The sequence below is a fragment of the Solea senegalensis genome, linkage group LG6, assembly GCF_019176455.1.
Source record: "Solea senegalensis isolate Sse05_10M linkage group LG6, IFAPA_SoseM_1, whole genome shotgun sequence".
NCBI lineage: Eukaryota > Metazoa > Chordata > Actinopteri > Pleuronectiformes > Soleidae > Solea > Solea senegalensis.
The window spans coordinates 5,901,169-5,923,806 of NC_058026.1; the positions used below are offsets into that span (position 1 = coordinate 5,901,169).

The 22,638-nt window shown below is 40.4% G+C and overlaps 3 protein-coding genes across 4 annotated transcripts; 2 read left to right on the plus strand and 1 right to left on the minus strand.

The window, feature by feature from the left end:
* Positions 1-1,088: 1,088 nt before the first annotated feature.
* Positions 1,089-15,325, plus strand: mri1 (methylthioribose-1-phosphate isomerase 1). Its single transcript, XM_044028728.1, has 6 exons — positions 1,089-1,631; positions 5,025-5,248; positions 6,994-7,163; positions 7,258-7,434; positions 7,787-8,011; positions 9,886-15,325. The coding sequence occupies exons 1-6, from the start codon at positions 1,500-1,502 to the stop codon at positions 10,017-10,019; spliced, it is 1,062 nt and encodes a 353-aa protein (XP_043884663.1). The 5' UTR covers positions 1,089-1,499; the 3' UTR covers positions 10,020-15,325.
* Positions 15,326-15,793: 468 nt separating this feature from the next.
* On the plus strand, positions 15,794-21,478 carry lg6h19orf53 (linkage group 6 C19orf53 homolog). 2 transcript variants are annotated; one of them, XM_044028717.1, is made up of 4 exons: positions 15,794-15,921; positions 16,877-16,932; positions 17,011-17,195; positions 20,977-21,478. In XM_044028717.1, exons 1-3 carry the CDS (start codon positions 15,831-15,833, stop codon positions 17,155-17,157), a joined length of 294 nt encoding a protein of 97 aa, XP_043884652.1. In that variant the 5' UTR covers positions 15,794-15,830; the 3' UTR covers positions 17,158-17,195; positions 20,977-21,478. The 2 variants fall into 2 exon arrangements, with proteins under 2 accessions (XP_043884652.1, XP_043884653.1); XM_044028718.1 differs by having other exon boundaries at positions 20,980-21,478.
* On the minus strand, positions 18,356-22,625 carry si:ch211-196h16.12 (regulator of G-protein signaling 5). Its single transcript, XM_044028716.1, has 6 exons — positions 22,562-22,625; positions 20,769-20,830; positions 20,630-20,686; positions 20,485-20,537; positions 19,519-19,682; positions 18,356-18,796 (listed from the first exon to the last, which is right to left on the minus strand). The coding sequence occupies exons 2-6, from the start codon at positions 20,810-20,812 to the stop codon at positions 18,629-18,631; spliced, it is 486 nt and encodes a 161-aa protein (XP_043884651.1). The 5' UTR covers positions 20,813-20,830; positions 22,562-22,625; the 3' UTR covers positions 18,356-18,628.
* Between the last annotated feature and the right edge of the window lie 13 nt (positions 22,626-22,638).

Here is a 22,638-nt window from a genome sequence, read left to right on the forward strand (position 1 = left end):
TGAGAGAGGTTTGTGCAGCTATTCTCCTAAGGACACTGCACTGACTTCTGTTCAATTGGACGACCTAAACCAAGCCTTATCCCAAACCCTAACCATAACAACAATAACTACAATTCCAATCTTAACCCTCATTAATTCCTCAGAAATGATTAAATGAGCCTCATTAGGACCATGGTTGTTATTATAGTTAACGAAATAACTATAGTAACTGTATATAACCACTAACTGAAATAAAAACAAAAACTACAGTTAAAAAAAAAAAAAAAAAAGATTACTAACTGAAACTGAATTGTGTGTTTATAAAACTAACTAAAATTGTAGTGAAGTGTAGTTTAGTTTTCATCTTTGTAAATGTATTTTCATACATAATGCATTTGGGTTCACATTAAATGTGTTTATTTTTTCTCTGTTGGGCAATTTTGTTGTATTTTCAATGTGTTTTTTGTTAAACATTTTTCCTCAGATTGAGCTCCCAGAGACTCCTGGCTCACAAACAATGTGATGTGTCTCATGGTTGTTCGTTTGTCCTAATACATTTTTGCAGGGTTTTTTAATGACACAATACTTTTATGACTTTTTTAATATTGCACCAAATGGCAAATACTCCATATTATAAAAAAAACTAACGCTAAAACTAATAAAAACTAAACTAAAACAAAGCATTTACAAAAGATAAAAAGTAGCAAACCTGCTCTAAAAACTCCTTAAAATCCAAAACTATCATAACCTTGATTAGGACCAGGTTTTGGTCTCAACTAGCAGGTTCAGAATCAGCCTCTGTCCACCAGTCATCAGGCTTTTGAACTGGAGGGAAAACTAGACAACAAACAAACAAACTTGCTGACACATGGAAAACCAAGTTTGCACAGTTTAAATTGTTTCTTTGCACAATTTCAATTGTTTGTTTGCACAGTTTCCATTGTTTTGCATCATCAGCTGCACCAAGTTTGCACCAGCTTAGTTTCATTTGGATATATTGTACTAATTTCTTCTATTCGTTATATACTTTATTATGTATAACTTAATACATGTTTTACTACTTCCTTGCTGCTTCTGTAACAGGATGAGCACACACACACACACAGAGAAAAATGGGAGTCATGATGGACAACCCGCGAGACTTCAGTGGGCGTGGTCAGCGAGGCGGCGGCTTCCTGCTAGTGTGAACACGTGGTTCCGTGTCTGCTTCCCTACTTATCTGTCACTGAAAGGTTCTTCCCTCACTCCTCCACCACCACCACCTCTTCTTCACCTTTTCACACAACACAACAGACCTGCAGCTGCTCCTCTTCTTCCTCGAAACCACGGTGACTTCCGCGTGTTTCCGCCTCAGAGAGAGTGAAAGTGTGTGTGTGTGTGTGTGTGAGAGAGAGAGAGAGGGTGAGAAAGAGGAGTGAGTGCGTGTGTGTGCGCGCACCCGCCCGCCCGCAACCGGTCCGTCCGCGATATCCCCTCCCCTCCCCTCCCACATCCCCACTATCCCGACTCGTTCTTCGGTCATGACGCTGGAATCGATCCGTTACCGGGCCGGGTCTCTGCAGGTCCTCAACCAGCTGCTGCTGCCTCACCAGACCGCGTACGATGAGATCCGCACTGTGCAGGACGCCTACGAGGCCATCAAGTCCATGAAGGTACGGAGCTCTCTCCTCATCTCCTCTCCTCCTCCAAACGTCCCTTTCTCTCTCCCTCTCCCTCTCTCGCTCTCTCCCCCGTGTCGTTTACTCGGATCTTTGAGCTGCTGAGCTGTGGCTCGTGCATGTGTCCCTGTCGTCGTGCATGTGTTTTTGTCTCCCTTGTCTCTCTGTGTCTCTGTGGTCTTTGTGTTCTCGCCGCTGCACGCATGTGCTCTGTGCGCCCCTGCGTGTCGGCCTCTAGCAGATCCAACATGTATACCCCCAAAATCCTCGATGCGATTCATATAATCAGGTGCAAACGAAACGAGCTGGGTCTCTGCACACAGCCACCAAGCCGTCAAATATAACCCCCACATCCTCCTCCTCCCTCTCTTCCTCCTGCTCTTTCTTTCTTTGGGAGAGATTATTGATGAATTATTAATGACCTTTGCTCAGGTTTTTGTTGGTTGCCTTCTGGTTTTCTGGTGCTGCACTCACTTACACCTTCACTGCATGTACAGTTGTGCTCACACACTGAAGGGGTTGCTGCATGGACAGAGATGAAGTTTGGCAAGAGTGGACAACCTGTGCATTTGTTACCTTTCCTGACATACACACTTTGACCCTGTCAGGACCAGTAGTCCTCATGGAGACCAAAGCCTGGTCGGTGTGAGGCAGAACCTCATCTCTGAGGAGCCGGCCATGCTGAGGGCTACGGTTCGAATTGAAGTGGTTCTATTAAGTTTAGGTTTAGGCATTAACTGGATATGGTTAACATCTCTTTGTTTAGGCCAGGGATTCTGCAACCTTTACTATTAAAAGAGCCATTTATGTCCTCCTCTCCACCCAAATTAAATTAATCTGTAGCCGTGAAAACACATATGACCCATAAAATGATATGTGTCACATATATAAGTTGTTTATACAGGTTTATACAGGTATGCGTTATACAAAATAATGATAGCTTGTTGCATTAAGAAAAAAAGAAAACATTTGTTGACATTTCATTGCTGTTTATAGCCAACCTTTTAAAGTGGAGGAGAAAAAACCCAGACTCTGAAGTCAAACAGAGTCCTTCTATTGTTTGTGGAAACGAATGAAATGTAAAGTAACCCACTTTGAAATAAATAAAGCAATATTTGGAGTGTATGTAGCTCATGTTTGAGACAACCTGCCCGTCATACAGCAAAGAAGGACAGGACAGGGTTTTCAGTGTCACACTTGACACAAGACATTGGAGGTGATGCACAACATATTGAAACACTTTTATTCATCACCTTGATCTCTAAATAAGAGGCGTTCACTTTGATAGAAGCAAATGAAAACAGAATAAAAATAAATGTTTGGCGTTTTTTTTTTATTCAAAGCTACAAGGAGCCACTGCAGAAGGGCTGAACAGCCACATGTAGCTCTCGAGCCACAAGTTGCAGACCCCTGGTTTAGGCTATCCAAATGAATGGAAATGTCCTAAGAAGAAGAGCTTTGCAAACCTGTGTGTGTCACACTGAAGGAATGAACCATAAGCAGGGGTGTGATGTCATGATATTTATGGAGTCTAATGGGACAGAGTGAGAAATGACTCCAGTACGGCCCTGCGTAAAAAACTGCATGATCACGTGATGCAATATTTCTATTACATTTGATATTGACGGTTATTGCGGCAAACGTCAGTCAAGTTGAGTTTGATTTTTGCTCGCAAGTGAAAGTCGAAGAAACCAGTTGATCGAGATTTTTAAGTTGATGAATGGAAAACATGAACAACAGAGACCTTCAGGGTTTGAAATAGTTACTGCAATACCTGTGGGTTTGGTTCATGTAGGTTGCCAAATTTGACAATTTACGCCAAATAAACGACATTACGTATCTACATAACCGCTATGCTGTGTTCACACCAGATGAACACTTGTAAGAAATCGCGACGGCCAGTCAGCGCTGAGATTCTCCGAATGGTGTCACGTACTTGCCAGCGGCCAGACTCCGCTTGGGGAAGCTGTACGACACTTTATCTGCTGTGGAAACGTCTGCAGAGAAGAAACTGTCGTCTTGTGTGGTTACACAACAACAACAATTCTTTGGCTGATGGTGAAAATAATTGCCTGTTACTTCTGTTTAAAATACGGCGACTTGCATCCCGTGCTCCCATTCCGTCACAAAATGATCCCGTGGCGTGATGCAACAAATTTGCATCCTATGTGAAAACAGCATTGCACACACATTTTATTTTCATCAATATTGAATTATTTGTTTAGTTTTCTCGTGCCGTCGACAGGCGTAGACAGAAAGTGAAATTGTGTTCTCCTCTGGTTGAGCCATATTTGAGAGGGGAACCAAGGCCTTTTAGGTTTGGCGTAGTTCAGCCCGCTCTGCTGGCACCGTTTGTGTTGAATTACCATGGATCACGACACCAAATCAAAACATGAACACCGTTTGCGGCACACAATGAAAATGTATTTTGTGGATACTGTATACTGGCTGCAGTATTGTGGCCAGTGAAGCCGGGATGTTTCCCTTTGTCTCTGATGACACAAGATGGTCATTGTATGTCTTAATATAATAGCATTTTTTGCATATAGGATGGAAAACGATAAAGAGAAACATTTCACACATCTGAGGTGAAGCGAGTCACTTCAACCATAATGTTTAACTGGGGCTGAGCGACTTGGAACAAATCCCCAGTTGTGATCATTTCGATCCATGCGAAACAAAGGTGTTTTCTTCACTCTGTAGAACAGGGGTCTCAAACTCAGGGGCCACTAAGTGTCTAGTTTGGTCAGTAGGGGGCCGGTCAAGTAAAAAAAAGTCCAACTTTGTTGAGAAAAACACATTTGAAATAATAATGATTACGATGATAGTTCACATAATTTCTAAATAAAAATGTTCAGTTTTGATATGGAATGGTCAATAGTTCACAATATGAATGCATTTAGGATGCAAAAACCTTTCCTGAGAATATGACGTGTAGGTCAGGACAATATTTAATCTAATATGCTATATTTAAAACACATTTTGGCACTAATTTGGCCATATTGCACTTTCAAGCCATGTTTGATTCATTGTTCACCCCTATGTTTAACCATGTTTTCCTTTCACAAAGGATGCTTCAGAGCAGATAAAACAGATTGTGAAATAGTTACCTTTGCGTTTTAATCATGTTCCTTCTCATGTCATAATAATATGCCGATGTTTAACCCCCGAGAATTATGACCGTAATATTTATACGTCATCTTTCCTTGACCTCATGATGTTTTTCCAGAAATGTCAAGGAATAAACAATTTCCCAACCCCCATCATTTGATGGGCCATTTATTACACTCTCTCTCTCTTCCACACACACACACACACAAAGACACAGGTACAAGGAAAGCCCTAAAATTCTCACCTTGATCCCAACGGTCCTCTCTTGTGTCTTAGGTACGCGGCGCTCCTGCCATAGCCATCGTCGGTTGCCTCAGCCTGGCTGTGGAGCTGCGGGCAGGTGTTGGAGGGGATGACCCTGTGACCTTCATCAGGGAGTCTCTGTGTCACCTGACCTCAGCCAGGCCCACCGCGGTCAACATGGGCCGTGCCGCCCGCGAGCTGATGGAGTTTGCTGAGAACGAGAGCATGGAGAAGAACTCGGAGCAGCTTCGAGAAAGGTGAGATGGCTCCAGTAATACGAGAGACACAGAGACCAAGCTGGATGATCAGAATTTGGACAAAAAGCCTTGTCACTTGTCATCATTATATTGATAATGTTTGGATAGTCAGTCGTGAGGCTCTGGATCGATTCTTTTTTCTTTCTTTTTTTGAATGGATTCCCATGTTTTGAATGAACGGTGGACTTGCATCCATGAGTGGGTTTGGGCCAAATACAGTACGTCCAGTAAAGTCCAGCCTGGTCCTCGTGAGGCAGAACCTTCATCTCTTAGGGCTACGATTTGAATCAAAGTTGTTGCATTAACTGGTTAAGGTTAGGGGAACCTTTACTATGCAAAGAGGCTTTTATGTGCACCTCTCCACCCAAATAAATTAATCTGGAGCCGCAAAACCCATTTGACCCATAAAATTACATGCGTCACATATATATCGCATAGTTTTTTTATACAGATATACTATATACAAAATAGTGATCGTTAAAACTGTTGACATTTCATTGCTGTTGTTAGCCAACCTTTTATAAAGTGGAGAAAAACACCTACTTGGAAATAAAACAGAATTGTATAGACCTAGTCCTTCTAATGTTTGTGGAAATGAAAGTGGATACCCACTTTGAAATAAATAAAGCAATATATTGGATTTAATGTCGTTCATGCTTGAGAAAACCTGCCTGGCTCACATACAGTAAATGTTTGATCCAAACATGGACAGGACATGGAGTTTGGGTCGGTTTTCAAATATTAAACACTGTTCTCTAAATGAGAGGTGTTCACTGTTTTCTGTTCCATAAAGTTGTCGTTAAAATGACTGTAGAGGAACTGCATTTGCGCCGGTAAAATTATTATTTCCTCCACAGGGCAACATTAAAGCCCACAGACTCATTACCGACAAACAACCAGCACATCAGCTGCTTCTGTGTCATCAGTCAAGAGTGGAAATGTGATGTAATCTCCGCTCATGCTATGCTAATGTGGTGCCGTTGCCTAATAATACCTGCAGCTCCTGCACGTCCCGCTCCAACACCAGCTGACGGTGTCTTTCTGGGGAAAAAAATGAAAAGAATTGTGAAAGTTATCGGGACACCCGTCAAGTGAGAATTGGGAAGCCTGCACACCTAAAGCAACACTGCATAGCGAATAGCGGTGTGACAAGAAATGTCCTGTGTCGTGTTTTTTTGCTCAGGACTGTAAAACTGTCACGCACCGATGTGATGATGTGTTGCATTAGAATCCTGTCCTTTTGGTTTAGAAGATCAGGGTTTAACCAGATGTGACCGACTGACAGAATGTACAATTTAGTTTTTTTACGAAATACAGATGTTAATTATGGGGGAAATAAGGCTGCGTCAATTAGGTCAATTGGAAACTCTGTCTTTTTGACCGTATGTGTGTGTGGTGTGAATGTGAGTGGTTGATTGTCTCTCTGTGTGTCCCTGCGATGGACTGGCGTTCTGTCCAGGGTGTGACCCCGCCTATCACCCTATGTCAACTAGAGCTGCAACTTTTCTTGATTAATCGTTTGGTCCATAAATGTCAGAAAACCTTAAAGAATGTTGATGGGTGTTTGTCAAACCAGAGCAAAGAAATGAAGAAAATACTCACACTTAAGAAGCTTAAACATTTGGAAATCTTGTTTTAATCATGAAAAAAGCTTATCAAAATAGTTGTCGAAGGTGTAAAGAAACACTTTATAAATCATGACAATGAGATGCGTGCGACCTTTTAAATGTCCCACCTCTCTACAGTGTCATTGCCTGGATCGAAGACATGCTGGAGCGCGACGTCAATGACAACAGGAAGATCGGCAACAACGGCGCACAGCACATCCTGTCCGGCGTCCCGAGGGACTCTGTAACCATCCTCACACACTGCAACACCGGCTCACTAGCCACAGCTGGATATGGGACTGCACTGGGTGAGACTGAAGGCCGCGGGTGTGACTGAGCAGAAGCATTGTTGAAATATGACTGGCACTGTAAACGAGTGGCTGTGTTTGTGTTTGAGTGTAGGCGTGGTGCGAAGCCTACACGCGCTGGGGAGGCTGAAGCGCGTGTACTGCACGGAGACGAGACCGTACAACCAGGGATCCAGGCTGACGGCGTATGAGGCAGTGGCGGAGGGAATCCCCGCCACGCTTATCACGGACAGCATGGCGGCTCTCACCATGAGAGAAATGGACATCACAGGTCTGTGTCGTCACTCGCTCCATCTGTGTTTTTGCTTGCGTATGAAAAACCTGAGTGGAAACGCAGACAATTCTTTTTGTGTTAATGTATCTCATACATGTTTTTACGCTTAATGGACGAGGAGGTAAATGCAATGAAGTGCGACAGGAATAGAGTCAATGAATGAGGGATGATGTGACTGAAACATCGCTCCAGTTTCTGTGAAACTGGGGCTGAGAGTGATGCCGCTTCTCCACCACATGGTCTCGCCTTTTAGTGGCAACATTTGAGTTTGTGAGAACAAATATGTGTCAATTGTCTATAATCGGCTGCTTATGGATCAACCTCTGCATTTTCTCTCTTCCTCTCCCAGCTGTGGTGGTTGGTGCAGACAGGGTGGTTGCCAACGGGGACACGGCCAATAAGGTGGGGACATACCAACTGGCCATCGCCGCAAAGCACCATGGGATTCCCTTCTACGTGGCTGCACCCAGCACGTCGTGCGACTTGAGCCTGGAGAGCGGCAGAGACATCATTATCGAAGTGCGACCCCCTGAGGAGCTCACCAGTATAAATGGAGTCCCCATAGCAGCAAAGGGTAAGATGTGTGGGATGTGAGTGGTACTTGCTCTGGGGAAGGAAACAATAATACAATTTATATATATTTATTTATATATATATATAAAGATATATCCTTGACAGATCTGCCAGTCCATAGTTTTTGAATTTTCTAGATATAACAAACAGAATGGTAACAGAAGAGTTAAACAGGTTTTTCAGTCATGGTTTTTTTCTTCCTCTAACTTTTTCTGTTTCTGGCACATCTGAGTCTCAGTTCACGCTCAGAAAACACAGGTGTGAGCAGCTTCACCTGGGTTTAAAAAATCCCAGATAAATCCAGTGATTTGATATTGGAACGGGCTTCAGAGAGATGGATGAGCGCGGCCCCGAACGCTCTGCACCCTCTGACTTCAGTTGAAGTCACGTGGCGTTTAAGTGCTTAAGTGAAAGAAGGTGCAAGGCTGCAGATGTTATATAAAGCACGGACGGCACTTAGTGAAATCACATTACCTGCGCAGAGACATTGTGTGGTTAGTGAAGTGAGAGGCTCCGACTGCAGAAAACACTTTGTGCTTGAGAATTCAGTATTTATTTGTTTTTAAAAGATTTGTTTCTTGAGCAATAAACAAATATCTAGAGGGATCCACGATAAAGACATTCATTTAAAATAATAAATGGAATGGAATAATGTCAATCTAGTAGGGCTGATTAAAAAAAACAACTAATTAATCTCACATTTTGAAATTAGTTAATCTGGATGCTTTTCTGTAAATCTATATAAACTCTTTATTACTGCATCAGAGTTTATCTGCATCCCACCTCTTTCCCAATTTCCCTTTTTATATTAATGTCTTTCGTCCCGAATCTGAGAGAGAGGAGGAGCACAAAGGTCTCAAAGACTGAGTTCCTGTTCTTTGCGTTGGACGTCGGGTGTGTGACTTTTAGGTGAGAGTTGAATTTAGTTCATTGGGCAATAATTATGTTGCCAGGGGGAAAAAAAAAGAGGTGTAAAGTGACATCGCAGTAATTAAAGCACAGTCATTTAATGAGCACACACGCTCCAGGAGAGGAGCAGAGCGGTGCGTCTGCTTGTGGGTTACTTTTGTCTCTCCTTAACTTTTCCTGTCACACTGGACGGCGACTAATAGTTTATCTGCCAACACTGATCCTGTGTCAGTGTCGGCAGCGGATGAAGCAATTATAATAGAATTTCACTTAGTGTGCTCACAGGATATACACTATTATACATGGAAAAATAATGTATGAGCTAAAATTTAAATGCACAGTATGTCATTTCTGCCACAGGGGTCTCTCAATCAAAACAAGGACGTCTTAACCACCAAGTCAAGTCAATAGTGTTTGCCGTATAGCATAGATGGGTAAAGCGGATGGCGTCATTAAAAGGCAACCAGAATTATCATGAATAGACATTTCATGATACTGATTTTAAAGAGTGATGGAAACATTTAAGCTATTGTAAGGACTGCACTATGGCTGCAACTAAATAATAATTAAACCTGACAGCAGATGACCAGTTTTTAGCCCCTCCCACTTCCAAGTTTTGACACACATCCCCCGAGCCACTTTCAGATTTTCACATTTTCACCAGGTCTGACGCAGTCGCAAGAATCCGTGCATTTTGGGGTATGTTGAGGCCCTCAAAAATGCAATTGATTTGGAGGAAAAATAATAAGAAGAAGAAGTATAACTCCTTCAGTTTCAAAAGGGTTCTACGCACCTTGTGCTCAAACCTTAATAATACCAATAATTAATAGTATATATAGTATTCTATAATAATAATAATTATTATAGAAGATTGTGTTTTAAAACAATGGAATACCAGTTTAACACACAGGGATATTTTTTTTTAAATGCCTGACCACCTCACTCATCCCCGACTGTTTACTGCAGGTATCGATGTCTGGAACCCGGCGTTTGACGTGACTCCTCACCAGCTCATCACAGGAGGCATCATCACAGAGCTGGGAGTCTTCCTCCCCTCTGAGCTCCAGGCCGCGCTCACCGGCCGTCTCACTGCCCTTTAGAGCCGCTCAGTACCTCCTGCTGGTCCGTGTGCACCACTGCACCTTAACATTACACACACACACACACACACACACACACACACACACACACACACACACACACACTCACACTCAAAGGGTCATGGTTGTTGTAATTAAATTTTGATAAAGGCACAGTCACTGTTACACGTCAGTGGTGCACGGAGAAGACGACACACCCACTGAAATGTTCAGTGTTTCACTCGCCCACACGCACACACACACACACACACAAATACACAAATGCTTCACCGCAGAGTCGAGCAGACGCGCGCACACACGCACGTGTGCGGTCTCTCTGTTCTCTTTCATCTGTCTTTTTGTGAGGTGTCTCCATCACGCACGTCCTCCAGGTTTTCCATACCGTCCGTCCTCCTCTCTCTCACTGCCTTGTTTTCCTTCAAAATTGCCCCCGCAGCAAACGATTGGCTCTGAATTGCACTCTCTTTCTGAAATTCTATTTGGCAGACTGTTTTCATGAGTCATTACTGAGGTAGTTTTTCAGGGGTTCTTCAACAAACAAACAAACAAATAAAAAAAAAAAGGCTTAGGCTTGACTGATGTTCTTTTAGTAGTGATTTTTGATTCGCCATGGTTTCTAAAAATGCTGCTACCCATTTGTAAATATACGTGTCCTTGCTGGTAAGATGTACATATGTAGAAAACAAACCCCTGCTAGTAAAGTGTACTGCTATTTGAACCAAATATGTGGTTATTTTAAAAATAAATTTGACATCAGAAATGTTATATTAACATTTAAGTTCTGTAGTTTTCTATGTCACACTTTTTTGTAGTGGGTGGAAAAAAAAAAATCCAAATTTATAGCTCATAGACGTTTTTGGTGATATTTCCTCTCACACGTTTTATCCTGTGTGGCAAAAAATTTTGAAGAAAACAAAAAACTAGAATTTTGTCTATTGTTTGTCAGCTGAAGCCTATGACAAAACATGGCTGTAAATATACCTCACTTTTTATTTCATACTCCTCGTGTTCTCATACCTGTGTGAATCAGAATCACACCGGCACCGTATCGATGTTCACTGCGCCGCACAGGAGACTCTGTAAAAAATGAAATGTAAATGTCATTTTTGCCGTTTTCACTTCAGCATCACTGTTAAAATTATAGTTCACCCCAAAATTACACATCGCTAATCTCGTCACTTGGCAGTCGAGACTTTACTAATGTTCGTGCACATATAAAAAAACAACAAAACTACTATAACAACACTAGCTGTTACACTTCAAAGTGGCACCCATGTAATTTTGGGGCCATTAACCTTCGTTCGTAGCCATCAGTTTGCATCAGAACTCGTAAGATAAGTTAAGTTCGTCCATTGTGGGCTGTCGTAAAAATGTGGCGGTTCAAAATGGCGGCAATATGATATAAATATAAACGGCCCTATCTGATGAAAAGGTGATTGTACACTTCTAAATGCCTAAATGCTCTGTGTTTGTCTAAGGGTTAAACATTTGTTTCTGACGCTTTCATCAATTAGTCAATTACCAAAAAGGTCACTTTGCTTTGAATATAAGTCACGCATTAGTAGAGGTTTAAAGCATTCAGAGGGAAAATGAAGTGTAGCTATTATTCAAATTAAAATGATTTCACCCAAATTTTATATTTGATTGCCGCGGTTTGCCCGAAACCTCCACTTATTCGACTTATTTGTCAAAAATATAAATGTATGGACATTTTAAAGACAGTGGTGACATAAGGTGTTTATAGAAAGGGATCCATTTTTACAGCACGTCTTTCTTTTCATTTAAGGACCCATGTTGTCAAATTAGAGCAGCCATACTGTGAGTGAAAACCATCTTTGACCTCAGTGTCAATGTCAAATATGTCACAAACAAATTTGAATTTATGAAAATGAATTTAAATATTTGCAGGACCGATCCAAGGCACAACTTGACACTCAAGTCATGGCGTTTAGTTGAGCACACAGAGACATATTTAAAAAGTGTCAAAGGCAGCAGTCATACTTCCTGTGTGAACAGCAGCTTTATTCTGGGGTGAACTATTCCTTTAAGATTGATGGGAATTGTCCTTTTTTTCCCCCCATACTGTAGAAAAAGCTCTTCATTTGAAAACACACCATGGTGGTGAAAGGTGATTCCACCAGCAGTCAGAATGTATCACTCAGCTCAGATGATGAACCTGCTGTGATCGGTGGACTTCAGTCACTTATTGCCTTTTGTGCTCAATTCAGAATGTATTTCTACTGCACTGCTCCAAAAGAGTGAAGGGAAAACTTCATTTCATTTCAGCCCTCAACAGCTTAGGGCCGTGGACATTAAGGACATGTTCAGGCTGACAGTTCTAGTCCCCCATCGTTTTCTGAGGATATCCAAAATCAGGATTGAAAACCGGAATAAGAGGGAGATGAACCTCTCAACATTTCCATCTCGTGCTAAAAGCTATAATCTGTTCCACTTTGGATCGACTATAAACGTTTTTTGGGTTTGTTATAAAAAATACCAACCATGCATGCTTTTTTTTTTCAGTCCGTCATTGTAAATGTAAGGGTGGTTGTTGTTGTTGTTGTTGTTAATAATAACTTTATGTATATTGCACCTTTCAAAACAGAGTTACAAGTTGCTTTACAATAAAACAAATAATGCCGGTGATTTTGAAGCATCCAAATAGTACTCAAAATGAAAACACAGTGCTATAAGATGTAGCCAAAAACATACAAATAAATATGATAAATAATTATACAAATGTAAATACACCTTAAGATTATAGTGAGTAAAAGAATCAAATATAGACAGGGGGTCAGAACATTTAAAGCTTTATAAACAAGTAGTAAAAGCCTAAATTCTTAAACTCACACGCTAGGATTGATGTTATATGGTCAAATCTCTCTGTGCGTATTAAAGAAACTAGTTGATTTAAAAAATCAGGGAGAACAACAATTGTAAATGTCACCCGGTCCTTTTGGAAGTTATAACCACTTTGACACTTGACTAATAAAGAAAGCTTAATAAAATAAATTTATAAAATTGCTGCTAGGGATGACTCAATACTACTTTTCAATACTAATTATGTATAACCTTAAGTATCTACCCATACCAATTTTTTCCCCTTAAAATAAATCCACATAGCACTCATGATTGCTGCATCCCTTATTTACATTCTGGTCACATGACATGGAGGCTTACATTTCTCCTTAACTGAATATTGATGCGATATTAATGTTTTTTTTGGTCTGTTTCACAGACCAGTTATTCTGGTCAGTATCAGTATTGTATCGGCTCATCCCCGATTGCAGCCCTGCATCGTGTGCCCACATTCTCTGTAGTTGAAAATCAACATCTTGTCACAAATCATTGTATTTACCCATTAGTCGTTGACTGTTATAAATTTTAAAACACTGTCATACACAAGTTTCCACAAGTGTGTGTGTGTGTGTGTGTGCGTGTGTGTGTGCGCGCACAGAGTTCCTGTCGTCATGTGCCCACACTGCTCACTGCCTTACAGGTGCAGCACCAGAACAGCTCACTGAAGTCCCTCAGTCCTCTCCTACACCCTGATCAGTGTCATGTAGCCACGCCATCATCTCATCAAGCTCAATGAGACCCGGGAAAGAAAAAAAAAAATCTCAGGCAGTGAATTTACTTAGTAGTAGACCCCCCACCCCCCCACCCCCGTACTACTGTGACATGTAAACCCACCATATCCTGGTTTGTAATCGTATATATTTGTGTGCAAGTATAAAATCAAATAAACATATAACAATTAGTAAATCATCAGTTATTGTAAATTAATCTGTATTTGATAAATTGTTTTCGACAGGATCCAGAAGTTGAAACTTACAGAAACTAATCCTCAGCCTCACCCTGTGCTTACATTGCCCACAATGCACCTCTTACAGCCGACGGCTCCTTGTGGGATTTCTGGTATACTGCTCGTCACTAGCTAAAGGTCCAGTGTTTAACAATCACTCAGTGCGTTGACATGCTTGGTAAAAGTCCAATTTTAGTCTGACAAAGACAATAATTCACATTAATTCTTAATGTCTAAAAACTACTAAAATCGAGCTAGTAGACTAAACTTCAGTCACACTAAAAACATAATACTAAAGTACATATAAAACACTTATTTTAAGGCAATGAAAATGAAACCAGTTTATTTTAAAGCAATGATACACACGTGTATACTTATCTGCAGTATCCCATTTCTGCCAGTAAACCCACCTAAATGTTACACACTGGACCTTTAAAAAAAGCTGTTATATACACTTCCTCACCAATTTTTTTTCACCCTCACCGATCACCTATTACACCTCAACTCTCAAAGATGCTGGTTGGTGTCACACACACACACACACAAGCACGAAAAGACACTTGTGTGTTTGACTTTTCTCCCTTTTTTGTTTTGTACAGTTTAAGACATCACACGTTTCGGATACATGTAGCAACTGTGTGGCCGTCACACCGGCCCGGCACATGTGATTATTTCTTACTAAGACTTAAAGAAGTATGAGACTTTGTTTGTCTGTACCTCACGATTATTAACTGTTTGACTGTGGTTTGTTGTTTTTATTTCATGACATTGTGACTCCTAGTGACTAGGCCATTAGTACACAACACTGGGGAGGCCCCCTCAACCGTACACACTACCTCTCCGTCTGCCTACACGGACTCAAAACGCTGAAATGCACGAACACATGCACTTAATGTGCCAGGCTGCAGCAGAAGCAGATTGACAGGTTGCAGGGAAGAAACGAGTACAAAAAATATTCCCCTCTAGCTTGTGTTTTTATCTTGATCCTTTCAGTTTCAGTTTGCCCAAGTACAGTAGCTTAAATTCTACAGCTGCATTGTTTGCATTCTATGTTTTTACCCCACATTTATTAAGAAGCAGTAAAATCAACTGAATTCAAAACTATACCAAACGTGATGAATAATTGGGTGCCAAAGTGTTTTCCACAATAATTTGATCAATCAAAGCGAGGTATTTGCATTTTTATCACATCGATTAGTACGATGACCTGCAGTGACCATGGAAGGAGTGTTGTTCAGATGGCCTCTTTAAGTGCAAAGTATGTTGTTGTCATCGTTGATAATCACTTGATTTGGATTTTACTTTTGTAACATGTGGAAATAGTTCAGACTGGATTCTTTTTATCTATACGTATATATATCTATAGATAGATAGATATCTATCTATAGATAGATATCTATATATATGAATATGATGCTGTAAAGTGCAGTCATGAATCAATTGAGATTTCTCTTTCACATCAATACAGTTAAAAAAAAGAATAAAAACCACATTGAAAAGAGTTGTGCTCGTCTCCTCCTTCCAAAACAGCGGGCGGCGTTAATGCAAGCAATTAAACAATTTCAATTTGCAAAACTCAATTTAGTCTAAGGAAACAATGGTTTGCATATGAAACTATACAATCAATGTGTATGTACACAGATATATTCCATTCATCTGCATCCAATTTTATACAAACAAAGGTGCATTTATATAAATAAAACAGTAGCCATAAAACAAATTGAGGAACACGAACAGCAGAACAACAAATCATTTTTGAAACAGAGTACATGAGTCTAGACTACTAAGACGAGTGGGTTTTTTTTCCATTTGTTTTTATGAATAAGATATTTACCCCAAATAATAGCTACATTTATCATTTCGACACCTTTTTGTGTAAACCATTCATCTAAATCTAAATCTGAGTACGCTTTAGCACCAGTAGGGGGCAACATAGCCAGGCTGACGCGGAACAAGCATGGGAAGAAGATGCAGCGTAACCCAGTGTGTACTTCCGGGTAGCAAACATGGCTCAGGGTTCGCAGAAGTTTAAAGCCCAGCGGCCCGGAGGCTCCAAGAAACAGCACCAGAGCAAACAGAAAGGCCCAAAGAAAGGAGGTATGACGCCGGTATCTTTACCTGTTCGTCTTTGAGTCTCTGAGGAGACGTGGGAGACAATTATGTGTAGTCTATCACTATCCACGTGTGGACTGCATGCAAACGACACTCTGTGTTTTTATCGTGTCCAGCAGAACGAACGTTGTTGTTTACATTGTTACATACATGTGTACATTTCAGCCACAGAAGTGTTTCTCTCAGGTGTGTTGGAGCAGGGGAAACTTGCGATACATGCAGGCCAGCGGGAGCACCAGCACCAGGACTGAGAAACACTGGGTTTTACACTGGGAATATCTGTCTATTTAGTTCAGTTATTCTCCACTTTAAATTTTAAGCTGGGGTCTCAAACTCAAATGACCTGGGAGCCACTGACGGTCTCGTCTGGTCAGTCGGGACCAGTCAAGTAAAAAAAAAGCCTAACTTTGCGGTGGAGGTTATGAGCTCATATCATCAATATGCAGTATTAATTACTTTATATATATATATATATATATATATATATATATATATATATATATATATATATATATATATAAGCACTTTGGTCCACTGTGTTTTACAAATAAAGTTGGATTGGATAATTTCAAAGTATATGTAGTTGTTTTATGCAACAATAAAAAAAAACATTTATGATGCAAAATGAATCTATTAATTTAAAAATAAAAACATATAGAAATGACTCGTTACAACTTGATATTGTTTGGAGGGCCACATGTGGCCCCCAGGCTGCCACTTTGAGACCCCCCAGAGTAATTGCATAAATGTTATTTATTTGCATAATAAGTTTTCAGACTGTGAACTGTTATTTGGTACCTTACGTTTACAATTACACTTAACAACGTACAGTTCAGGCCTGTGTCTTATGTTGTATTTATAGTTTTATGTCATAAACAGTTGATAATAACTGGAATATCTGGAAATTTGATCTCTTTGATTTCTTGTTTCTTTTATAAAGGCAGGGCCATTGCGCCTAAAAAGTCTAAAGTGGTTCAGCAGCAGAAACTGAAGAAGGTGAGGAAAGAGTTTGAGGAAAAGTGACAGTGGGCCTGTTTTTGCTTATCTTAACTTTAATGCTGCTGTTTCCTGAAGGATCTAGAGGTCGCCATCAGGAACAAGATAGAGCAGGAGGTGACTCAGAAGGCCAGCTCCTCCCTCCACAAGCGGCTGAGTGTGGTTAAAGCACCCGACGGCAAAGGCAACTCTGGAGCAGCACGACCAGGAAAGAGCTCCAAATAGGAATCAGATCCACCACCTAATAGCTGCGGATCATAGAGGTGTGTATTGCAACAAGTGATGGTGTTACGACTTGCACATCAGTTTCCTCCTAACTCCAAAGATGACTTCAGGAATACCCGAGTTCTTGATGAAATGCTTCACTCTCTGCAGACATGGACACAAAAATATTAGCCACGTCACACCACGTTATGCTTAAAATGGAATTGATATGAGAATCATTGCATTGTATTTTTGTAATTCTGTAACTATATGTAACTGCACAATTTTAAAGAGGCCCAGAGAGAGAGACATTCTTGTTTTTGAGAAGTAGTTAAGAGTCACAGTTTAGTATTAGCTTTCATTGTGAAACTAAAGCATGGAAATTGTGACTGTTAAACCAGTTGTACCAGAGCCCTCACTTTATTCCAGTCCAGCTGTGACACTGTTCACAGCCATTGTGGCAGAGGATTTCAACGTTTAATCGAAATGTGTTAAACACATTTTAAGTGTAATTTTAGCCATTTTTGATCATTTTCTGCAAATATTTAATGGTATTCAAAATGTGTTTGTTAGCTGGGGGAAACATGACCTTGGAATAAAGTTTGGATGACTGAATACATTCTGATCATCCGCAGTAATCTGACTTATTCTTTAATATTTCCCCCCCCCCACACCAAATTAAATAACAAAATTTCTTTCACATTTACAAGACCCAACTTCAATGTGAGCAATGTTTTACAGTAATTAAATATTTAATATAAGTTGTCGTGTTCCCAATCTGTGCTTCCTGATGCACATTTCTGTTTTCAGAATGTTGACAAATTGATGAAATTAAACTGTGTTGAGCTCTCAGCCAGTGTATCCTGAGGTCAAGAACAGTGAACAATATTAATACACGTTCTTATACATAAAATAACTCATCACGGGTGACTTAAATGAGCAAAAATTAGCAAAAATTCAGACTTAACCCTTAGAAGACAGAGCATTTTGGCTGCTTTTTTTCCATTACTAAAAACGTACAGTTTATATACATCCTCCCTTGGATTTCAATATAAGCAGCTGTGTATTATTCCCAAGGCAATTTACCATTGGTGTGTCTGAGCATTAAGGGTTAATGCACAGATTACACCAGGAATGCAAAAACACTCCGAAGCATAGAAATCACTGCCAGATTAAATACCACTACCAAATTAAATATTAAGTATAGAGAAGCGTGTAGCAGTTTTAATAGTAGTTTTAATATTGTAATCAAATGTACAGTAGCTTATGTAGTACAGAGGCATAATTTAGTTGCACCTACATGTTAGCTTCACAAAGATGAGGTTTCTATGTCAACACAGTTACTGCAAACCGCAGAAAAATGACACGGTAAACAATCACAAAACAAAGCTACGTGCTAGAATAAACTATAAAATACAATCGACATGTCCAGCAGTACGGATTCATCAGCAACTTCTTATAAAGCAGGTTTGAGGTGATAAAATGTTGCCTTTTAAAAAGCCCTAATAGCCTCTATGCAGGGATGAGAGCGCAGGAAGCGAGGGAAGGAGTCTTTGGCCATCAGAGTGTAGATGGTGTGCTGTGCCGCCTTGAACATCTCGGGATAAGGAGAGTCTATCATACTCAGCAGAGTCTCACGAGTCTCAGCATCCAGGTTTACCTAGATGGAGGGCGAAAGCAGGTTATCAAAAGAATCTCTGGATGATCAAATTCTCCTCTTCTGTGATGATCCTCTTATTTCCAACACACACAAAAACAAGGGAGATGGTGCATTTGACCCCCCAAGTCCTTTGGAGGTCATTCACCAGTGGTCATCCACAATCAGACCATACAACATGTGGACTCCTACAGGCAGCTGGGCATTCGCAGAGACCAACAATAGTGTGGCAAGTGCACGTGGAAGTCGTCTGTAAGAAGATGCACTCCCCACAGAGGCATAGAACTTTCTAATGGTGTAGCTTCAGTAAAGTCTCCTGCACTTCTCTACTGATCTCTAGTAAATCATAATCAGGCAAGCACAGAAGATCATTTCAGACCTAACCCTTTAACCACCAGGTGTCAAACTCATTTTAGTTCAGGGGCCACATACAGAACAATTTGATCTCAAGTAGGCCAGAGTTAAAATAATTTCCCCCTAATGAATAATGTCTTTTTTTTTTTTACAAAACATGTTATGAGCAGCCTGGAATTTGTTTGAGAATTTTAAGTGCAAATCCAACAATGTTATGCCCAAGTTAACACACGTGCATTGCAACTTACAGAGCACAGTGGATCTACAAAGGCACAAAACATTACACACGGTAATGTACACTGCAGACACTGTAAAATCCAAGTCTTAATTCCCCACTTTGACAATAAAGTTTACGCTGTACAATAACTGACCTCCTTTGGTGCGTCAGGGTTGATAAACCGGCTGTAGATGCTGCCGGCCTTGATCTTCTGCAGGTTACAAGGTGAAACCTCATAGTCCTCGCAGGCCAGCCAGAACTCCAGGTTCTCCTCACTGAACTCTGAACGCAGGAACCCATGAAATGCTTGCTGACCACCTGATGGAAAGACAAACAAAAGAGGACGAGTCGGAGAGAGTTGGTGTGAAAAGAAAGAGAACCAGGTCACAAGCAGCAGCTTAGGTCATATCTCATATGTATTATATATTTTTGCCAAAATGTCAACTTCTCCTGCTTTGTGTCTCAAGAAAATGGTGTCTGGTGAAAAAGTGTGCCTGTTCCAAGGTTTATTGTTACTTTATTGTCATTCATCATGTATACATGCAATATACAATGAATACATAAACCAATATTAATAGTTAAGAGCATATTAAAAAATAAAACCTAGTTAACACCAAGCATCATGTTTAAAAAGGAAAATCTTAAATCTTAACGTTAAACCTTTGGAAATCAAATGTAAATAAGTCTTCATGTCAAAGAGTATCATGTAGGAATCAAGCAAGTATTTCCTTTAAGAATTTTTAAAATCCTTTAAGAGAAGAATTTCTTCATTTTGTCATGTCGATATAGTAATATTTTCCTTTATATTTTACAAAATCTGTATTTAATGAAGCGCATCCCGTTATTTTACAGCTTTTTTCTGTTTAAATAGAACCTAGACTGAGGTCAGATTCAGTTATTTCACCTAACAAATAAACAAATCCATGCACAATCTATGCAGCAAATATTTACACTTGCATGATTATACATATTTGCATATGCAGGAAATAGAAAAGACCACCACAAGGCAGATATATCGAGTTGTCGGAGCAGAAAAAGCACAGTTGTTATTTAAAACAGTCATAATGGCTCTTGTTTGGGACAGAATTTTAACAAATAACGGGGGAACGCAGTGTCTCACCTTTGTGGTTCAGTAGAGTCTCCAGGTCCTGAGGAGTTCTCCAATCCTGAACCCTGAGACCAGAGACAGACACAGTTAATGTTCAGCGTCACTGTGAGTGCATGTCCTGTATGATATTAAGCAACAGTGACAGTCAGAGGTTTACTTGTGTTTGTGGTGCGTCTCAGCCAGGTGGCTGAATTTCACCCGCATCCCTTTTGCCCTGAAACACACAAACAGTCACAAGAAATTACACCAGTCTCTGCAGAAATCACTCACGTAACAAACTTGTGATGAACACTTACCTCTCCAGACATGAAGACGGCAGGGAGGAAAGTCCCTTACACATGAAGATGTCTTACAAACCCTGCAAAGGAAAAAAAAAATGAAGATCTTTTGTTGTATTTAATTACAGGAGGAGGTTTCCTCGACCATTCAGCCTCCCGAACACACTGCTACTCTTATATAGGTTTCACTGGATGTTATCTAATGTGCCAATCTGCTCCTTTCCAGCAGGTGCAGACATGGAAGCTGGAAAAAGATGAAAGCAGCTGGAGCGGGGAGGTGGTGTGCATGCTCGCAGACATGTATGCCTGTCAACACACGCATACGAAGCAAGTCAAGCGTGTGGAACAGGGAAATTAAAGTGTGTGGTCACTGGTCAGGGAGCATCAACAGACCTCTGCTGGTCTTTAGTGAGTGTTTTTCACAGGATAATGAAGTGATGAGGGAGCAGCAGGTGTGCTGAGGAGTCAAATAACCGCAGTGCCAGTTTGAAAATGATAAGATAAGAGATAAGATAAAAGAAGGGGAAGGTGGACCTTAAACACAACATCTCTACAATAACGGCAATATCAGTGTGTTATATTTAAACCTTGTTTTCCCCAGCTCCTTTTTGTTTTGATTAGTGAGTTTACATTGGGTTTTATAAACTGCAATGTGGCTCTGCAGTAAGTGCTGCTCAATGTAACCACTGAAAATCATGTTACGGCACAATAAATATATAAAAATGTCACTTAAATGTGTAATGGCTCATATTTTTCCATGTTTTATTTATAGTATATTGTCAGGCATGTCCAACAGCCCAGTATTCTATTCTATTTGTTATTCTTTGTTTTTATGTGTTATAGAGACAAATGGATGGAAGACATTTTTGAAAAAATGGTTTTCAGTTGCAGATTATTGTAAATTAAATGAGATTTTTAACTTCTTTCTCACACTTGTGTGTGCTGCATTCACAGTGAGGACACTCATAGACTGCATTACCGAGCCTAGTGATTACCAACATGGTGTGTGAAAGACTGACAGGGATAACTGCATGTTGTATGAAATCACTTGCATGTATCCATATGATCACTCAGTAAAATATCATTGATATCGTATAAAAACTGTGATAATTGTTACGAGTAAGCACTGGAATTAATGTGTATGCAATTGAATGCATAAAATCCATCATTTAAATGGTAAATTGCATAAAATGTTAATGGTAAAACCAAGTCTTATCCCTCAAAAAGCTCTTTAAAGGGACATAAGGACCAGCCAAAATGTCCTCACTCCCTATGGTTCATAAGTTTTTTTTGGTCCTCACAAATACACCAAAACAAGAAAACACACACACACATTGCATTGACTTTCATTAGGCAACGCCTTACCTTAACCTTAACTATAATCAGAAAAGGTCTAGGGGTGTCCATTTATATTTTTATTGTTTAATGATTTCATTCTCACTTCAAAGGCAATGTAACCAAATCTAAGCCATGCAGAAATCTGCCTTTCTTTCACATCTGGAGTCAAATGACATACAATTTACCAGCTGAGCTAATGAGTGACTAATACATAATAAAACCAAAAAACCCAAATCTGACCGAGGGCCGTGATTGGCCCGCGGGCCGGACTTTGGATATATGCTTAACCCTAAATTTCGCCCACAACTGGTCCTGACAAGGTCAGTGGAACACACACACACACACACACACACAGAGAGAGCTGCTATTGGGCATGAGGACTGTCTGTCTCTCGCTTCCTGTTTCCCGAGTGGCTGTGAAATCAGAGCGACGCGGATCTTCTCCTGCTCCTGGATTCAGACTGACTCACTTACCACTTAGTGTGGATCGTTGAGACTGAGAGGGCTGCTTATCTGGTGTCAAATCTGGTTCCAGGATCCGCGCTGAGATC